The sequence below is a fragment of the Mercenaria mercenaria genome, chromosome 10 (genome assembly GCF_021730395.1).
Source record: "Mercenaria mercenaria strain notata chromosome 10, MADL_Memer_1, whole genome shotgun sequence".
In the NCBI taxonomy this organism is placed as follows: Eukaryota; Metazoa; Mollusca; class Bivalvia; order Venerida; family Veneridae; genus Mercenaria; species Mercenaria mercenaria.
In genome coordinates, this window is record NC_069370.1 from 60,212,332 (window position 1) to 60,230,090 (window position 17,759).

General features: G+C 37.5%; 1 protein-coding gene across 1 annotated transcript in view; it reads left to right on the plus strand.

Annotated features, from left to right (window-relative positions):
- Nucleotides 1-17,759, plus strand: part of LOC128546429 (uncharacterized) — a 60,272-nt gene that overhangs the window by 26,354 nt on the left and 16,159 nt on the right. Inside the window, exons 4-8 of the mRNA XM_053516943.1 lie at nucleotides 4,859-4,907; nucleotides 9,737-9,807; nucleotides 11,713-11,770; nucleotides 13,255-13,367; nucleotides 14,272-14,311. Coding sequence (XP_053372918.1) covers nucleotides 4,859-4,907; nucleotides 9,737-9,807; nucleotides 11,713-11,770; nucleotides 13,255-13,367; nucleotides 14,272-14,311 — 331 coding nt within the window. The remainder of the gene's footprint in view (nucleotides 1-4,858; nucleotides 4,908-9,736; nucleotides 9,808-11,712; nucleotides 11,771-13,254; nucleotides 13,368-14,271; nucleotides 14,312-17,759) is intronic.

Genomic DNA, 17,759 nt, shown 5'->3' on the forward strand with positions numbered 1-17,759 from the left:
CTTTTTTAAGTTTAAATAAAATCCATTCAGTAGTAACTGAGATACAGTGAATATACATCAAAATTAACCTTAAATTCTAAGTAAAAAGGGCCATAATTCATAAAAAGAATTGGTGTCAGAGTTATGCACCTTGTGTCACATGATGTGGGTGATGAGGTGGAACATCTATTTTAAGTTTGAATCAAATCCATTTTGTAATAACTGAGATATAGTGAAAATACATAAAAATCAACCTTAAATTTAAAGTAAAAAGGGGATATAATTCATAAACAAGAGGGCCAAGATGGCCCTAGGTCGCTCACCTAAGAAACACTCCGTAACAGTGTAAAACATGTTTGACCTAGTGATTTCATGGAAACAAATATTCTGACCAATTTTCCTTAAGATTGAACCAAAAAATTGGTCTCTTGCGATAAAACAAGCATTTTCTTAGATATGACCTAGTTTTTGACCCTAGATGACCCATGTTCAAACTCGACCTAGATTTTATCAAGGCAATCATTTTGACCAAAATTCATAAAGATCAACTGAAAAATACAGCCTCTATCACATACAGAAGTTTTTTCTTTCATTTGACTAAGTGACCTAGTTTTTGACCTCAGATGACCCATATTCAAATTCGACCTAGATTTCATTAAGGCAATCAACCTGACCGAATTTCATAAAAATCAATTGAAAAAAACAGTCTCTATCGCATACACAAGATTTTTCTTTAATTTAACCTAGTGACCTAGTTTTTGACCTCAGATAACCCATATTCAAAATCGACCTAGATTTCATCAACGCAATCACACTGACCAAATTTCATGAAGATCAATTGAAAAATACATCCTCTATTGCATACACAATGTTTTTCTTCAATTTGACCTAGTGACCTAGTTTTTGACCCCAGATGACCCATTTTCATACTTGGTCTAAATTTTATCAAGGGTATCATTCTGACCAAAATTCATGAAGATCAATTGAAAAATACAGCCTCTATCGCATACACAAGGTTTTTACGTGATATGACCTAGTGACCTAGTTTTTGAACCCAGATGACCAATTTTCGAACTCGGCCTAGATTTTATCAAGATAATCATTCTGGCTAAATTTCATGAAGATCAGTTGAAAAATACCGCCTCTATTGGAAACACAAGGTTTTTCTTTGATTTGACCTAGTGACCTAGTTTTTGACCCCAGATGACCCATTTTCAAACTTGGTCTAAATTTCATCAAGGTTATCATTCTGACCAAAATTCATGAAGATCAATTGAAAAATACAGCCTCTATCGCATACACAAGGTTTTTACGTGATATGACCTAGTGACCTAGTTTTTAAACCCAGATGACCCATTTTCGAACTCGGCCTAGATTTCATCAAGGTAATCTTTCTGACAAAAATTCATGAAGATCAATTGAAAAATACCGCCTCTATCGCATACACAAGGTTTTTCTTTGATTTGACCTAGTGACCTAGTTTTTGACCCGAGATGACCCGTTTTCGAACTCGGCCTAGATTTCAACAAGGTTATCATTCTGACCAATATTCATGAAGAAGAATTGAAAAATACAGCCTCTATCGCATACACAAGGTGTTTCTTTGATTTGACCTAGTGACCTAGTTTTTGACCCGAGATGACCCATTTTCAAACTCGGCTTAGATTTTATCAAGGTTATCATTCTGACCAATATTCATGAAGATTAATTGAAAAATACCGCCTCTATCGCATACACAAGGTTTTTCTTTGATTTGACCTAGTGACCTAGTTTTTGACCCGAGATGACCCATTTTCGAACTCGGCCTAGATTTCATCAAAATTATCATTCTGACCAATATTCATGAAGATTAAATGAAAAATACAGCCTCTATCGCATACACAAGGTTTTTCTTTGATTTGACCTAGTGACCTAGTTTTTGACCCGAGATGACCCATTTTCGAACTCAGCCTAGATTTCATCAAGGTTATCATTCTGACCAATATTCATGAAGATTAATTGAAAAATACAGCCTCTATCGCATACACAAGCTAAATGTTGACAGACGACAGACGACGGACGACAGACGCCGGACATCGAGCGATCAGAAAAACTCACCTGAGCATTGCTCAGGTGAGCTAAAAATTGATGTCAGAGTTAAGCACCTTATGTCACATGATGTGGGTGATGAGGTGGAACAACTATTTTAGATTTAAATCAAATCCATTTAGTAATAACTCAGATAAAGTGAAAATACAACAAAATTAACCTTAAATTCTAAGTAAAAGGGGACATAATTCATGAAAACTTGGTGTCAGAGTTATGCACCTTGTGTCACATGATGTGGGTGATAAGGTGGAACATCTATCTTAAGTTGAGTCAAATCCATTTAGTTATAACTGAGATAATAGAGTTCGGGACGCGATGCAACAAATCTGACTCCTATATACTCCCTCCCCAAACATGTTTGGTGGGTGTATAAATGAAAAAATAAGATAAAAGGAACGATTTTAATTTTGATAATACGGAGTCTATATTTCACAACTTATTCGTTTTGCAAGAGCTTACTCAAAGATAGATGATTTTAATGACAGAAATCTTATATCCCCAAGAAATTGTTACAACAGAATTACCGTTTTTATATGGCATGGAAAGCTTTCTGTAAATGTTAATACAGATCGTAAAAACTGTTAGAAGAGTTCAGTACAAAAATACTTATAATAGAGATGTAGTTTATAAACAAGAGCTCCGCCAAGCCGGGCAATATACGTCAGAAAGGTTATATCAGAATAGGATTAAAGAACTTGACTGTTTGAGCCAATAGAACAGGAAGAACAAAGGGAAGAAATTAAAAAACAAATTTTAAGTCGACAGAAAAAAACAACCAAAGTGGAAATTCCATAAAAAAATACCTAAGTCCACTAAAAATCCTTACCAGGAATAGGTATGTCAAAAGGCACCTTATATTTGGAGGTACCATCCATGTTGTACCACAAATAAGTGGTATCGGTTAAGCTATTTCAAGTAACATAAAAGAGAAGTAACTCAATATCTACTGAACATTCCAAGGCGGTGGCTCTTATTTTTAACTGGTTTTCTGTCTAGCATGTATTGTCTGTTGCCTCCTCCTTACATCCCCTATTGCCCCCTCCTTTCATTTTGCATTTGCACTACTTTTCGCATCGCCGCCTCCTTTGCCCCATGTGGTTTTGGGACGACTTATGTATGAAAAGAATTGGAACCACTGCCTTACCCTTGCATGACTGTAAGAGGCGACTAATAGGGTCTTGACACTTGGTTTTTCTGTAACCCTGTGATTCCAACAGGTATGCAAATTTTGATTCCATACCTCAGGTTTTTATTTCGAAGTAAATGAGATGTGAAACCAAAATTTGTAGTCCTGTTTGGCGCCATATAAGGCCATACCAAATTGATTAATAGTTCTTCGGAAAATTTTCAAAAAAAAAAAAAAAAAAAAAAAAAAAATAGGAGCGAGCGAGCGAAATTTTTATTTTTTTTTTTTTCTCAATATTTTTTTTTTCAGAGGCGGGTAGATTTTACATGGAGCTAGCGGGCCTTTTTTTCCAGCTTGGACCCTTGAGGAGGCGGTTATGATTATACATGAAGTTAACATTTCTTTAGAAATAACACAGAAATCAAACATTTACGGTGTGGGTAACACAGTATAAGCTTTTCTATATGTTTTAGAGACTACATGAGGGGCCTCCGTGGCCGAGTGGTTAAGGTCGCTGACTTCAAATCACTTGCCCCTCATCGATGTGGGTTCGAGCCTCACTCGGGGCGTTGAATTCTTCATGTGAGGAAGCCATCTAGCTGGCTTACGGAAGGTCGGTGGTTCTACCCAGGTGCCCGCTCGTGATGAAATAATGCACGGATGGGCACCTGGGGTCTTCCTCCACCATTAAAGCTGGAAAGTCGCCATATGACCTATCATGTGTCGGTGCGACGTTAAATCCAAAAAAAAAGAAGAGACTACATGAATGATTTTGCAAATAAAACTCACTGAATCACTTTTTTTTTATTTTGTAATTATAATTACTAAGGGATGGGTGTCTTATTTTTAATTTTGATTTTTCTACATTAATCTGAAGGCGTGCCTATTTAACGGCACAGGTTGAGGAATATTTAAGACAAAACAGGCACATGTGTGGAATAACATTTCTTCTGAAACTAAGTTAGATGGCTTCGACACATGAACACCTTTGTGCCCCTAGTGGAACTCCAACCCATAGAGGTGAGGGGAAGTAATAAACCACTTGACCAGTGAGACCAAACAGAGCTGGGCATACAGATGCTTCGACAATGCTCGAATCTCTTTGGAATAATTTCTTAACAGATCAGGCTAGCTTATGTTTTTGTGGTAGAGATTCATTTCAGGCAAAAATGATAACAGACGGATAAGGAATGATCCCAATATGGCTACCCTTAAAAGTGTTATTTGCCATGCTTTAACTGAACTAGAAATTTACAGTTGGGGAGGTCTGTTTTTTCAGTTTAGACCACTTTTCTGTGGTACAACATAGATGTTACTTTCCAATTTTAGGTGTATTTTAAGGTATCTCTACCTGGTAAGGAGTTTTTTTGTGGACTTAGAAAAACAAAACACTTAGTTATTACTAAACAACCACAAAATTAAAATTCCATTTGCAAATACAGGTGCTAGAGTAAAGAAATTTGCTGTGACGGGCGTATATTGTGACATTCTTGCACTCTTGTTAAGTTGTGAAACTCTGTTGTGTGTGATATACATAGGGCCCTAGGACTTCTGTCTGCTGTTACCGTAGAGCTGAGTTTTATGTTAATCTTATGTCTGTTATTGTAGTTTTTCATTTCAGTTAGTTGTAATTAACTAAACCTCGAACAATATCTTTGTATTTAGGAGGAGCTAAAAAGGTTCCTGGATTCCTTCATTTTGTCAGAACATAAAGGTATGTACTCATTTGTTTTACAGTGATCTTTTAAAAATATTCTTGAATTATTTAAGAAATAATATATCCCAAACAATTTATCATTGAATTGTTTGGAGTTTAGATGCGAAGGCATTATATCACGAGGGGGCAGCCTCAGTGATATAATAATACGCATCTATATGGCAAACAATGATTGTATTCACATGCAAATTACTGTTTGAGATATATTATTTCAATTCCAACATGTTATCAAGGATTATTATGTCTCTCCCCACTATGTTTTTACCCTGTCCTTCTGTCCGTCTGTCACGCTTCATTTCTGATCAATAACTGGAGAACCATTTGACCTAGAACCTTCAAACTTCATAGGGTTGCAGGGCTTATGGAGTAGACGACCCCTATTGTTTTTGGGATCATTCCATCAAAGGTCGAGGTCACAGGGGCCTGAATATGAAAAACCATTTCCGATCAATAACTTCAGAACCTCTTGATCCAGAATGTTGAAACTTCATAGGGCGATTGGACATGCAGAGTAGATGACCCCTATTGATTTTGAGGTCACTCTATTAAAGGTCAAGGTCAAAGGGCCTGAACATGGAAACCATTTCCGGTCAGTAACTTGAGAACCACTTGAATCAGAATGTTGCAACTTAATAGGGTGATTGGATACGCAGAGTAGATGACCCCTATTAATTTTGAGATCACTCTATTAAAGGTCAAGGTCAAAGGGCCTGAACATGGAAAACCATGTACGGTCAGTAACTTGAGAACCACTTGAACCAGAATGTTGCAACTTAATAGGGTGATTGGACACGCAGAGTAGATGACCCCTATTGATTTTAGGGTCACTTTATCAGACCTGTTCATATCTACGGATTATCTGTAGTTTCTATGAATTTGCGTTTGAAAATACAGAGTACCATTTACCAAAAAATACTAAGGAGATCGGCCAGATCAAATGATGCAAAATCGCGAGTTGGGAAAATGGAAATGTCTACATATACAATGTAACTGGTTCGGATAATTTGCCTTCGTTTCAGGTAGCAAAAAATCGACACTGATACACATTCTGCGTTTTATTATGCCCCCACTTTGGGGGGGGGGGGCATATAGATTTGCTCTTGTCCGTCCGTCCTTCCGTCTGTCTGTCCGTCCGTCCTTCCGAAAATGTTGTGTCGTGCGTAGCTCTGAAAGTATTTGACGTAGAGTCACAAAACTTTACAGGAATGTTGGTCAGCATGTGTAGTTGTGCACCTGGGGTTTCGCGTCCGGATTCATTCAGTCATGTAGAAGTTTTGGCCCCTGACTTTGTAAAAATTGGTCATTTTAATGTTGTGTCGCGCCTAGCTCCAAAAGTATATGACCTAGAGTCACAAAACTTTACAGGAATGTTGGTCAGCATGTGTAGTTGTGCACCTCGGGTTTCGCGTCCGGATTCATTCAGTCATGTAGAAGTTATGGCCCCTGACTTTGTAAAAATTGGTCATTTTAATGTTGTGTCGCGCCTAGCTCCAAAAGTATATGACCTAGAGTCACAAAACTTTACAGGAATGTTGGTCAGCATGTGTAGTTGTGCACCTGGGGTTTCGGGTCCGGATTCATCCAGTCATGTAGGAGTAATGGCACCTGACTTAGTAAAAAATTGGTCATTTTAATGTTGTGTCGCGCATAGCTCCAAAAGTATTTGACCTAGAGTCACCAAAGTTTACAGGAATGTTGGTCAGCATGTGCAGTTGTGCACCTGGGGTTTCGCGTCTGGATTCATCCAGTCATGTAAGAGTTATGGCCCCTGACTTAGTAAAAAATTGGTCATTTTAATGTTGTGTCGTGCATAGCTCCAAAAGTATTTGACCTAGAATCATCAAAGTTTACAGGAATGTTGGTCAGCATATGCAGTTGTGCACCTGGGGTTTCGCGTCCGGATTCATTCAGTCATGTAGGAGTTATAGCCACTGACTTAGTTAAAAATGGGTCATTTTAATGTTGTGTCGTGCGTAGCTCCAAAAGTATTTGACCTAGAGTTTTTGGCCCCTGACCTGGGAAAAAATTGTCATTTTAATGTCATGTAGTGGGGGCATCTGTGTCCCATGGACACATTTCTAGTGTTATCTGCAATCAGTTAGCGGATAAATTATCGGGAGAAGAAGCTCTTACTGGTTTGTTTTGATCGCTACTGATTAAATGATTTTATTCCTTTAATTTTCGAGAAATAAACAAATCGGTGAAACATTAAATTGTATTTTCTTGTAGTTTTTTAAATTGAAAGTAGATCATCTGCTGTCATTTTTCATGAAATGATTTTAAGAAGAGGTAATGTCATCGTAAACTTTAATGTCAGATACTGCCAAATGCTACTAAACTGTCTCCGTATCAACATAATTTGTAAACATATTGCTGAAACTGGAGATTTTGGCGGTATTTAGAAAAGTGTAATCATATCCGGATATAATATTTTTGGATGAATATCAAGAAGCTGTGTTCTGAAATTTTAACATTTAAGTAACAGACATGATTGATATTATTGTAACAGAAGTGATTCTAGAATTTATTTTTATAACACATACATATATCAGACTTATTAATCCTCTGCCACAAGTGGTTATAGGAATGGTCTCCGTCCGTCTGTCCGTAACACTTTCGTGTCCGCTCCATATCTCCTAAATCCTTTGAAGGATTTTCATGAAACTTGGGTCAGATGATCACCTCATCAAGGCAATGTGCAGAACCCATGAGTCAGCCATGCCATCTCAAGGTCAAGATCACAACTCAAGGTCAAATGTTTGAGCCTTCCATTTTGTGACCGCTCTATATCTCCTAAACCCCTTGAAGGAATTTTATAAAACTTGGGTCAAATGATCACCTCATCAAGACGATGTGCAGAACCTATGAGTCAGCCATGCCGGCTCAAGGTCAAGGTCACAACTAAAGGTCAAAGGTTTGAGCCTTCCATTTTGTGTCCGCTCTATATCTCCTAAACCCCTTGAAGGAATTTTATAAAACTAGGGTCAAATCATCACCTCATCAAGACGATGTGCAGAACCTATGAGTCAGCCATGCTGGCTCAAGGTCAAGGTCACAACTCAAGGTCAAAGGTTTGAGCCTTCCATTTTGTGTCCGCTCTATATCTCCTAAACCCCTTGAAGGAATTTTATAAAACATGGGTCAGATGATCACCTCATCAAGACGATGTGCAGAACCTATGAGTCAGCCATGCCGGCTCAAGGTCAAGGTCACAACTTAAGGTCAAAGGTTTGAGCCTTCCATTTTGTGTCCGCTCTATATCTCCTAAACCCCTTGAAGGATTTTCATCAAACTTGGGTCAAATGATCACCTCATCAAGACGATGTGTAGAACCCATGAGTCAGCCATGCCGGCTCAAAGTCAAGGTCACAACTCAAGGTTAAAGGTTTGAGCCTTCCATTTTGTGTCCACTCTACATCTCCTTAACCCCTTAAAGGAATTTTATAAAACTTGGGTCAAATGATCACCTCATCAAGATGATGTGCAGAACCCATGAATTAGCCATGCCGGCTCAAGGTCAAGGTAACAACTCAAGGTCAAAGGCTTTAGCCTTCCATTTTGTGTCCGCTCTATATCTCCTAAACCCCTTGAAGGATTTTCATCAAACTTGGGTCAAATGATCACCTCATCAAGATGATGTGTAGAACCCATGAGTCAGCCATGCCGGCTCAAGGTCAAGGTCACAACTCGAAGGTCAAAGGTTTGAGCCTTCCATTTTGTGTCCGCTCTATATCTCCTAAACCCCTTGAAGGAATTTTATAAAACTTCGGTCAAATAATCACCTCATCAAGACGATATGCAGAACCCATGAATCAGCCATGCTGGCTCAAGGTCAAGGTCACAACTCAAGGTCAAAGGCTTGAGCCTTCCATTTTGTGTCTGCTGTATATCTGATAAACCCCTTGAAGGATTTTCATCAAACTTGGGTCAGATGATCAACTCATCAAGGCGATGTGCAGAACCCATGAGTCAGCCATGCCGGCTCAAGGTCAAGGCCACAACTCAAGGTCAAAGGTTTGAGCCTTCCATTTTGTGTCGGATCCGCTCTGTATCTCCTAAACCCCTTGAAGGAATTTTATAAAACTAGGGTCAAATAATCACCTCATAAAGACGATGTGCAGAATCCATGAGTCAGCCATGCCGGCTCAAGGTCAAGGTCAAAGGTTTGAGCCTTCCATTTTGTGTCCGCTCTATATCCCCTAAACCTACTTCAAGGAATTTTATAAAACTTGGGTCAAATGATCACCATATCAAATTGATGTGCAGAACTTACGAGTCAGCCATGCTGGCTCAAGGTCAAGGTCACAGCTTAGGGTCAAAGGTTTGAGCCTTCCATTTTGTGTCCACTCTGTATCTCCTAAACCCCTTGAAGGATTTTCATCAAACTTGGGTCAAATGATCATCTCATCAAGAGCTCATGAGTCAACCATGTCAACTCAAGGTCAAGGTCACAACTCAAGGTCAAATGTTTGAGCTCTGTATCTCCTAAACCCCTTGAAGGAATTTCATGAAACTTGGGTCAAATGATCACCTCATCAAGACGTTGTGCAGAATTCATCAGTCAGCCATATCAGTTCAAGGTTAAGGTCACAGCTAAAGGTCAAAGGTTTACCCTTTCACTATCCATAACAGTGGCGGGGGATTTAGCTGTCTTTCAGACTGCCTTGTATTCTACAGTCCTGCTAGTATTTTATTGAGTTGGGTAACTCTTAATCTTTCTCTGAACAATGAGGGAGAAGGTAGCAAACAATTTTACTTATATATTTTCACCCATTGCAAAGGAAGAAAATTATTAAAATTTAGTAGGTGTTGTATTAACATTTCAGATGGTCCAAAAGAAGATGAAATTGCCAGACAGTTATCTAGGCAGATTTCTGAGGAGAAAGAAAAGGAAATAGTAATAGTTTTAAGTTAACAAGTTTTCTTTAATATGGCAAATTTGGCCAGGACTGTTTAATGAATTTTCTTTCATATGGCACATGTGGCATAAAAGAATATTGTTTGAGTTTTTCTGATCACTCAATGCCCGGCATCCGGCGTCTGTCGTCTGTCTATCTGTCGTCTGTCAACATTTAGCTTGTGTATGCGATAGAAGCTGTATTTTTCAACTGATCTTCATGAAATTTGGTCAGAATGATTACCTTGATGAAATCTAGGCCGAGTTCGAAAATGGGTCATCTCGGATCAAAATCTAGGTCACTAAGTCAAATCAAAGAAAAAACTTGTGTATCCGATAGAGGCTGTATTTTTTAATAAATCTTCATGAATATTGGTCAGAATGATAAGCTTCATGAAATCTAGGCCGAGTTCGAAAATGGGTCATCTCGGATCAAAAACTAGGTCACTAGGTCAAATCAAAGAAAAACCTTGTGTATGCGATAGAGGCTGTATTTTTCAATTAGTCTCCATGAATATTGGTCAGAATGATACCCTTGATGAAATCTAGGCCGAGTTCGAAAATGGGTCATCTGGGATAAAAAACTAGGTCACTAGGTCAAATCAAAGAAAAATCTTGTGTATGCGATAGAGGCTGTATTTTTCAATTGATCTTCATGAATATTGGTCAGAATGATTACCTTGATGAAATCTAGGCCGAGTTTGAAAATCGGTCATCTCGGGTCAAAAAGTAGGTCATTAGGTCAAATCAAATAAAAACGTTGGGTATGCGATAGAGGCTATATTTTTCAATTGATCTTCATGAAATAAAGTCAGAATGATTGTCTTGATGAAGTCTAGTTCAAGTTCGAATATGGGTTATCTTGGATCAAAAAGTAGGTCACTAGGTCAAATCAAAGGAAAACCTTGTGTATATGATAGAGGCTGTATTTTTCAATTGATGTTCATGCAGTTTGGTCAGAATGATTGCCTTGATGAAATCTAGGTTAAGTTTGATTATGTTTTATCTGGGGTCAAAAAGTAGGTCACTAGTTTAATCAAAGAAAAACCTCGTGTATGTGATAGAGGCTGTATTTTTCAACTGATCTTTATGAAATTTTGTCAGAATGATTGCCTTGATGAAATCTAGGTCAAGTTCGAGTATTGGTCATCTGGATTCAGAAACTAGGTCACTAGGTCAGATCAAGGCAAAACCTTGTGTTTGCAATAGGGGCTGCATTTTACACTGGATTTTCATGAAATTTAGTCAGAGTGGTTGCCTTTATGAAATTAAGGTCAAATTCGAATATGGGTTGTCTAGGGTCAAAAACTAGGCCACTAGGTCAAATCAAAGAAAAACCTTGTGTATGCTATAGAGGCTGTATTTTTCAATTGATCTTCATGAAATTTGGTCAGAATGATAGCCTTGATGAAATTTAGGTCAAGTTCGAATATTATCATCTTAGGTCAAAAACTAGGTCAAATCAAAGAAAATACTTGTTTATACTGTAGTTTTTGCTCCAGTTTTAATGATAATTGGTCAGAATATTTTTTTCCATGAAATCACTAGATCAAACATGGTGTGTTTTTCAGGTGAGCGACCTAGGGCCATCTTGGCCCTCTTGTTTTTTTATGACTGGCAAATTTGGCCATAAAAGCTCTTTGAGTTTTCTCATCTTTGTCAACTTAGGCCATCAAAGTATATGAGCTTTTTTCATGTATGGCCAAAAGTAGTTACTTTCTGATAGTGTTTCCTCTAGTTTAGTAACTTTTAACAAAACTGTGCAAATACATGGTTTTTAGCTCCTGGTTAAAAAACTGAGAACAACCATCTTGCTTGAATGCATTTGTGACCAGCTTTTATGATATTACATGCATGGTTTGGTGTTAAAGTTCAGTAATATCCCTCATCTAATTTCTTTTGTAGAAAATTATTGCCAGTCGTTTAGGCAGGACCTTTTTAAACAATACTTCTTCAGAAGAAGGTAAGTATTCTGTTATTACACTACTGAAAATAAAGTTTAGGGGGCATATTGTAATAATCTTCAATTAATTGGGTGGTTGTTGGTCTATTGCAACAAGTTTTTGGTGTGAACTACTTCCACATTTTTGGCGAGCCCGCTAAAATGCGGAAGCGAAGACATAGTTGTCCAAATGGCTGTTCGGTGTTTGTGCATGCGTCCGTGTGTTAGTCCGTCCGGATTTGTTTGTCAGGACCATAACTTTGACATGCATGGAGCAATCTTGTTTATATTTGGCATTAATGTTAACCTCAGTGAGATCAATATGGAAAATCACTGTATCATGGAAATGTCATGGAATTTCGAAAAGATAGATTTTATCATAGAAATATCATGGAAATCCCAAACAGATCATGGAAAATCTAGAAATTGCCTTGAAAAAATCTCTCAGACAGTGTATTTCGGTGATTGAATATTGAAGGTCATTTGTTGATTACAGACGTCTGAAAGTGTGTTTTACCATACCATTTAAGTGTTGTATATATATATTTTTTTTTTGCTGCAGCCAGGAAGTCCGTTTCCATTGGTGATTTATTTATATTTACCATTGACTGGAATTATCTTAGGTTGATTTATATGGGCTATCTTTTGGTTAACCAAATGGGACGGTTTCGTCCAGCATTAATACCGCTTACAAGAATGAATTGATACTAATACAGATGTAACCTGTGACCATTCCTCATGTTCAAACATCACCTGACCACAGTTTGACCTTGATCTCGTTTTGGACTTAGGTTGCTTTGTACCGACAAGGATGCCACCGGGGACATCAGGCGTTTATTGAACGCAGCTCCTTGTTTAAGATAGAGCCTTGAAATTTTGATGACATACACAGTTTTGCACATCAATCGTAAAACTGAATTTCATTGACCATGAATGTGACCTAATGACTTTCTTAATATTTTATCATCAGTTTGACATTTGAAACATGTAGCTCATATTACTCAGGTGAGCGATCCAGGGTCATCATGACCCTCTTGTTTTTGTTTCTAATATGTTATTCAGGGGAGCATCATTTGGTTTTACCGATTCCTTGTATTCAAACTTAAAATCATTGTTCCACATAATTAGCCACATGATATTACACAGGGTGCATTACTCTTGCAAAAATATACCATGAATTATGTCTTCTACTAAGTTAATGTTTTGATACGCTTTCACCCTATCACTGATATTACTAAACACATCTAACTCAGACTTCAACTATTGTTCAATATAGTTATACACATTGGAGTATTAAACTCTCAAGTGGTTGCTCCGGCTTCCTCAGATGTGAGCTATTTCACTACCCAGCACCAAAATCCTGTGACTGCTCTTGTTTCTGTCTGTATTAAGAAAGTACTTTTAATGGTAGCTATGGTTATTGTAATACAAAATGTTATACAAGTAATATGTTTGTTATTTTAATATTTGTATAATACCATCTTTAAAGAATATCTTTATTACAGATTCTGGAGAAGGAATCACTGCTGTGAAGATAAAGGGAGGAGAAACGGTTTCTGAAACAGACATAAAATTTGGATCATTAGTTGAACCAATGGATCCTGTACCAACTGCATTGGTAATTATTGCTGTGACACTTTCTGATTCAGATGTCTCTTTAATATGTTTGTAGATCTGATGGATCATTATTCTGTCACAGAGTTTGTAGCTATTATTATACCCTGTCAAAGTATCTAGAGGTTGTTTAGGAGCAAAACTATTCAAACACACTTTGAGACATTCACCATGTCAAGTTTGGCTAGACCAGAGTTATGGGTCTTGACTTAGAAAATATTCAAAAAGGGCCTAGACATTTATGTCACATGTATCAAAATGTATTTGAGCTAAAGTCATGAAACATGAGAGGATTGTTAAAAACTGTTTAAGCCAGCTATGAAACTCACTTGAGTGATCTAAGGCAATCATGTCCGTCTTGTTTATGTAAGCTGGTATCTTATTTATCATATTAAGAAGGATTTAACTTGATTTAACATTTTTGTGATAAGGCCTATGAAAAGTTGGGCTTTGCTAGCTAGCTACATCTCTCATTTTAGATTATGGTACCTCAAGTTAGTTGTTAAACTTAGTGGCAAGTTAATCTTTATAGCAGACCTTATCTCAATTTTGACCATTGATTTTTTTTTTTGCCCTTTTGGGAAAAGGTCCGGTACCGGATAAATTGGGGAAAATAGCGGGGTTTTTACTCAGATTGGGAATTTTTACAGTTAATTAATAACATCATTTAGAATGATTCTTCCTTAAATTTCATGTAAATATCATCAAACAAACTGTTTGAATGGTTAAATCATGGTGAATGTCAAAGAAGGAAAAAAATCCCTGTTGACAAATGTTCACCCTGGCCCAATTAAGCCATTTGTCTTACATTTATGACGTATACAGTTATACAAAAATCATTGGCATCATATGTTTTAGAGCATATTACTTAAACAACTCTGTTACAGTCTTTTTTACTTATTTTGTAGGCAGATTTAGTCTCCGTTGCTCCAAAAGAAACATTTAAAGGTAAGTACGATTTCAGTGTTTATATTTTTGTTAACATTTCATTTCATCCAATAAAGATCATGAAATCGGTAAAATGAAAACTAGAATGATGATTTGATTCAGTTATGATGCGTTTATATACATAAGTTAAAAGAATGCAGGATAAGGGAAAAGAGGAATTGTCAGAACACCTTTATGTAGATATATGAGAAATGCAATTTTGTAATTTTAAGACTGTATGGTTTGTAATGCAGATCTGATGTTAGAAAATGTGACGTCGACGTCGTTTAAAGTATTGGAGTCATTGGCTGTATTAATTTGTTTATGATAATTAAAGAAAGTAGTTTTTTAGCTCGCCTATGCAATGCTGAGGGTGAGCTATTATGATCACGCTGTGTTCGTCGTGCGTGCGTCCGTTTGTCGTCAACAATTGTGTTTAAAAGACATCTCCCCCAAAACCACTGAATGGATTTTGATGAAACTTGGCATGCGTGTTCCTTGGATGGTCCTCTACCAAAGTTGTTCAAACGGTTCCGTTTGGTTGCACATAGGGGCCGCCAGAGCTGAAAATAGAAAAATCTTCAAACGACACCTCCTCCTAAACCGAATGTCCAATTTTGAAATAATTTCACACAAATATGCTTTATGTCAACCTCTACCAAGATTGTTCAGATTATTTTGATTCGTCAAAAAACATGGCCGCCAGAGGGAGTAGTCACTTTTCCCTATATGTATATAGTGGAAACTTTAAAAATCTTCCTGTGTGAAACTGCTAGCCCAATTTTAGAATAAATGGTCCTTGTATGACTCTCTACCAAGATTGATCAAGTTATATCGATTTGTCAAAAAACATGGCTGCCAGTGGGCGTGGTCACTTTTTAGCTCACCTGTCACAAAGTGACAAGGTGAGCTATTGTGACCGCTTGATGTCCGTCGTGCGTTGTCCGTTGTCCATCAACAATGTTTAAAAAAATCATCTTCTTGAAAACCACTGGGTAGAATTACACCAAACTTCACAGGAATGATCCTTGGGTGGCCCCCTTTCAAAATTATTCAAAGAATTGAATTCCATGCAGAACTCTGGTTGCCATGGCAACCAAAAGGAAAAAGTTTAAAAATCTTCTTCTCAAAAACCAGAAGCCCTAGAGCTTAGATATTTGGTGTGAAGCATTGCCTAGTGGACCTCTACCAAATTTGTTCAAATCATGACCCCGGGGTCGAAATTGACCCCGCCCCAGGGGTAAGTAAGTAAGTAAGTAAGTAAGTAAAGACTTTATTTAATGAGGCTACACATTTGGTTTCCCAATCTTTCATGTGGGCCTCAGAATATATACATAATATACAGATGATAAAACATTCGGGGTCACTTGATTTTACATAAGAAAATCTTAAAAAATCTTCTCAAAAACCAGAAGCCCTAGAGCTTAGATATTGTTTGGTATGTAGCATTGCCTTGTGGTTCTCTACCAAGATTGTTTAAATTATGCCCCTAGGATAAAAAGAGGCCCTGCCCCGGGGGTCCCAAGTTTTACATAGACTTGTATAGGAAAAAATAAATAAAAATCTTCTTGTCTGAAACTGCAAGGCCTAGGCTTTTGATTTTTGGTATGTTGCATTGCCTAGTGGTTCTTTACCAAGACTGTTCAAATTATGCCTCTTGGGTAAAAAGAGGCCCTGCCCTGGGAGTCCAAAGTTTTACATAGACTTACATAGGAAAAAACTTTTAAAAATCTTCTTGACTGAAAGTTCAAGGCCTATGCTTTTGATATTCAGTATGTAACATTGCCTAGCGGCTCCCTTACAAGATTGTTAAACTTATGCCTGTAGGGGGGAAAATAGGCCCCGCCCTGAGGGTCACATAGTTTTTAAATGAGTTATATAGGAAAAAATACTTAAAAAATATCTGATCATATTTCCTAGACTGTTTAATTATAATTACCGTATGACCCCATGTAATTAGGGGTCATTTGACTGTAACCTTGACCTACTGACCAACTTTCTTCTTTTTAGCTCACCTGAGCACGAAGTGCTCAAAGGTGAGCTTTTGTGATCGCCGTGTCTGTCGTCAGTCGTCCGTCGTCGTCAACAAATTGACTGTTAACACTCTAGAGGTCACAAATTTGAGCCAATCTTAATGAAACTTGGTCAGAATGTTACCCTCAATAAAATCTTGGACGAGTTCGATATTGGATCATCTGGGGTCAAAAACTAGGTCACCAGGTCAAATCAAAGGAAAAGCTTGTTAACACTCTAGAGGATACATTGTTGGCCCAATCTTAATGAAACTTGGTCAGAATGTAACCCTCAGTAAAATCTTGGATGAGTTTGATATTGGGTCATCTGGGGTCAAAATCTAGGTCACCAGGTCAAATCAAAAGAAAAGCTTGTTAACACTCTAGAGGTCACAATTATAGCCCAATCTTAATGAAACTTGGTCAGAATGTTGCCCTCAATAAAGTCTTGGACAAGTTCGATATGGGGTCATCTGGGATCAAAAACTAGGTCACCAGGTCAAATCAAAGGAAAAGCTTGTTAACACTGTAGAGGCCACATTCAAGACAGTATCTTCATGAAACTTGGTCAGAATGTTAATCTTGATGATCTCAAGGTCCAGTTTGAATCTGGGTCATGTAGAATCAAAAACTAGGTCACCAGGTCAAATCAAAGGAAAAGCTTGTTAACACTCTAGAGACCACATTTATGACCATATTGTAATGAAACTTGGTCAGAATGTTAGTCTTGAGGCTGTATAGGTCAAGTTCGAATCTGGGTCAGATGGGTTCAAAAACTAGGTCACTAGGTTAAATCAAAGGAAAAGCTTGTAAACATTCTAGAGGCCGCATTTATGATTGTATCTTCATGAAACTTAGTCAGAATGTTAATCTTGATAATCTTTAGGTCAAGTTCGAACCTGGGTCATGTCAGGTTAAAAACTAGGTCACAGAGTCAAATCAAAGGTAAAGCTTGTTAACACTGTAGAGGCCACATTTATGACTGTATCTTTATGAAACTTGGTTAAAATGGTAATCTTGATATTCTCAAGGTCCAGTTTGAATCTGGGTCATGTAGGATCAAAAACTAGGTCACCAGGTCAAATCCAAGGAAAAGCTAGTTTACACTGTAGAGGCCACATTTATGACAATATCTTAATGAAACTAGGTCAGAATTTTAATCTTGATGATCAATAGGTCAGATTCAAATCTGGGTCAGGTAGGGTCAAAAACTAAGTCACTAGGGCAAATCGAAGGAAAAGCGTGTTAACACTGTAGAGGCCACATTTATGCCTATATCTTCATGAAACTTGGTCAGAATGGTAATTTTGATGATTTCAAGGTCCAGTTTGAATCTGGGTCATGTCGGGTCAAAAAATAGGTCACTAGGTCAAATTGAAAGAAAAGCTAGTTTACACTTTAGAGGCCACATTTATACCATATCTTAATGAAACTTGGTCAGAATGTTAATCTTGATG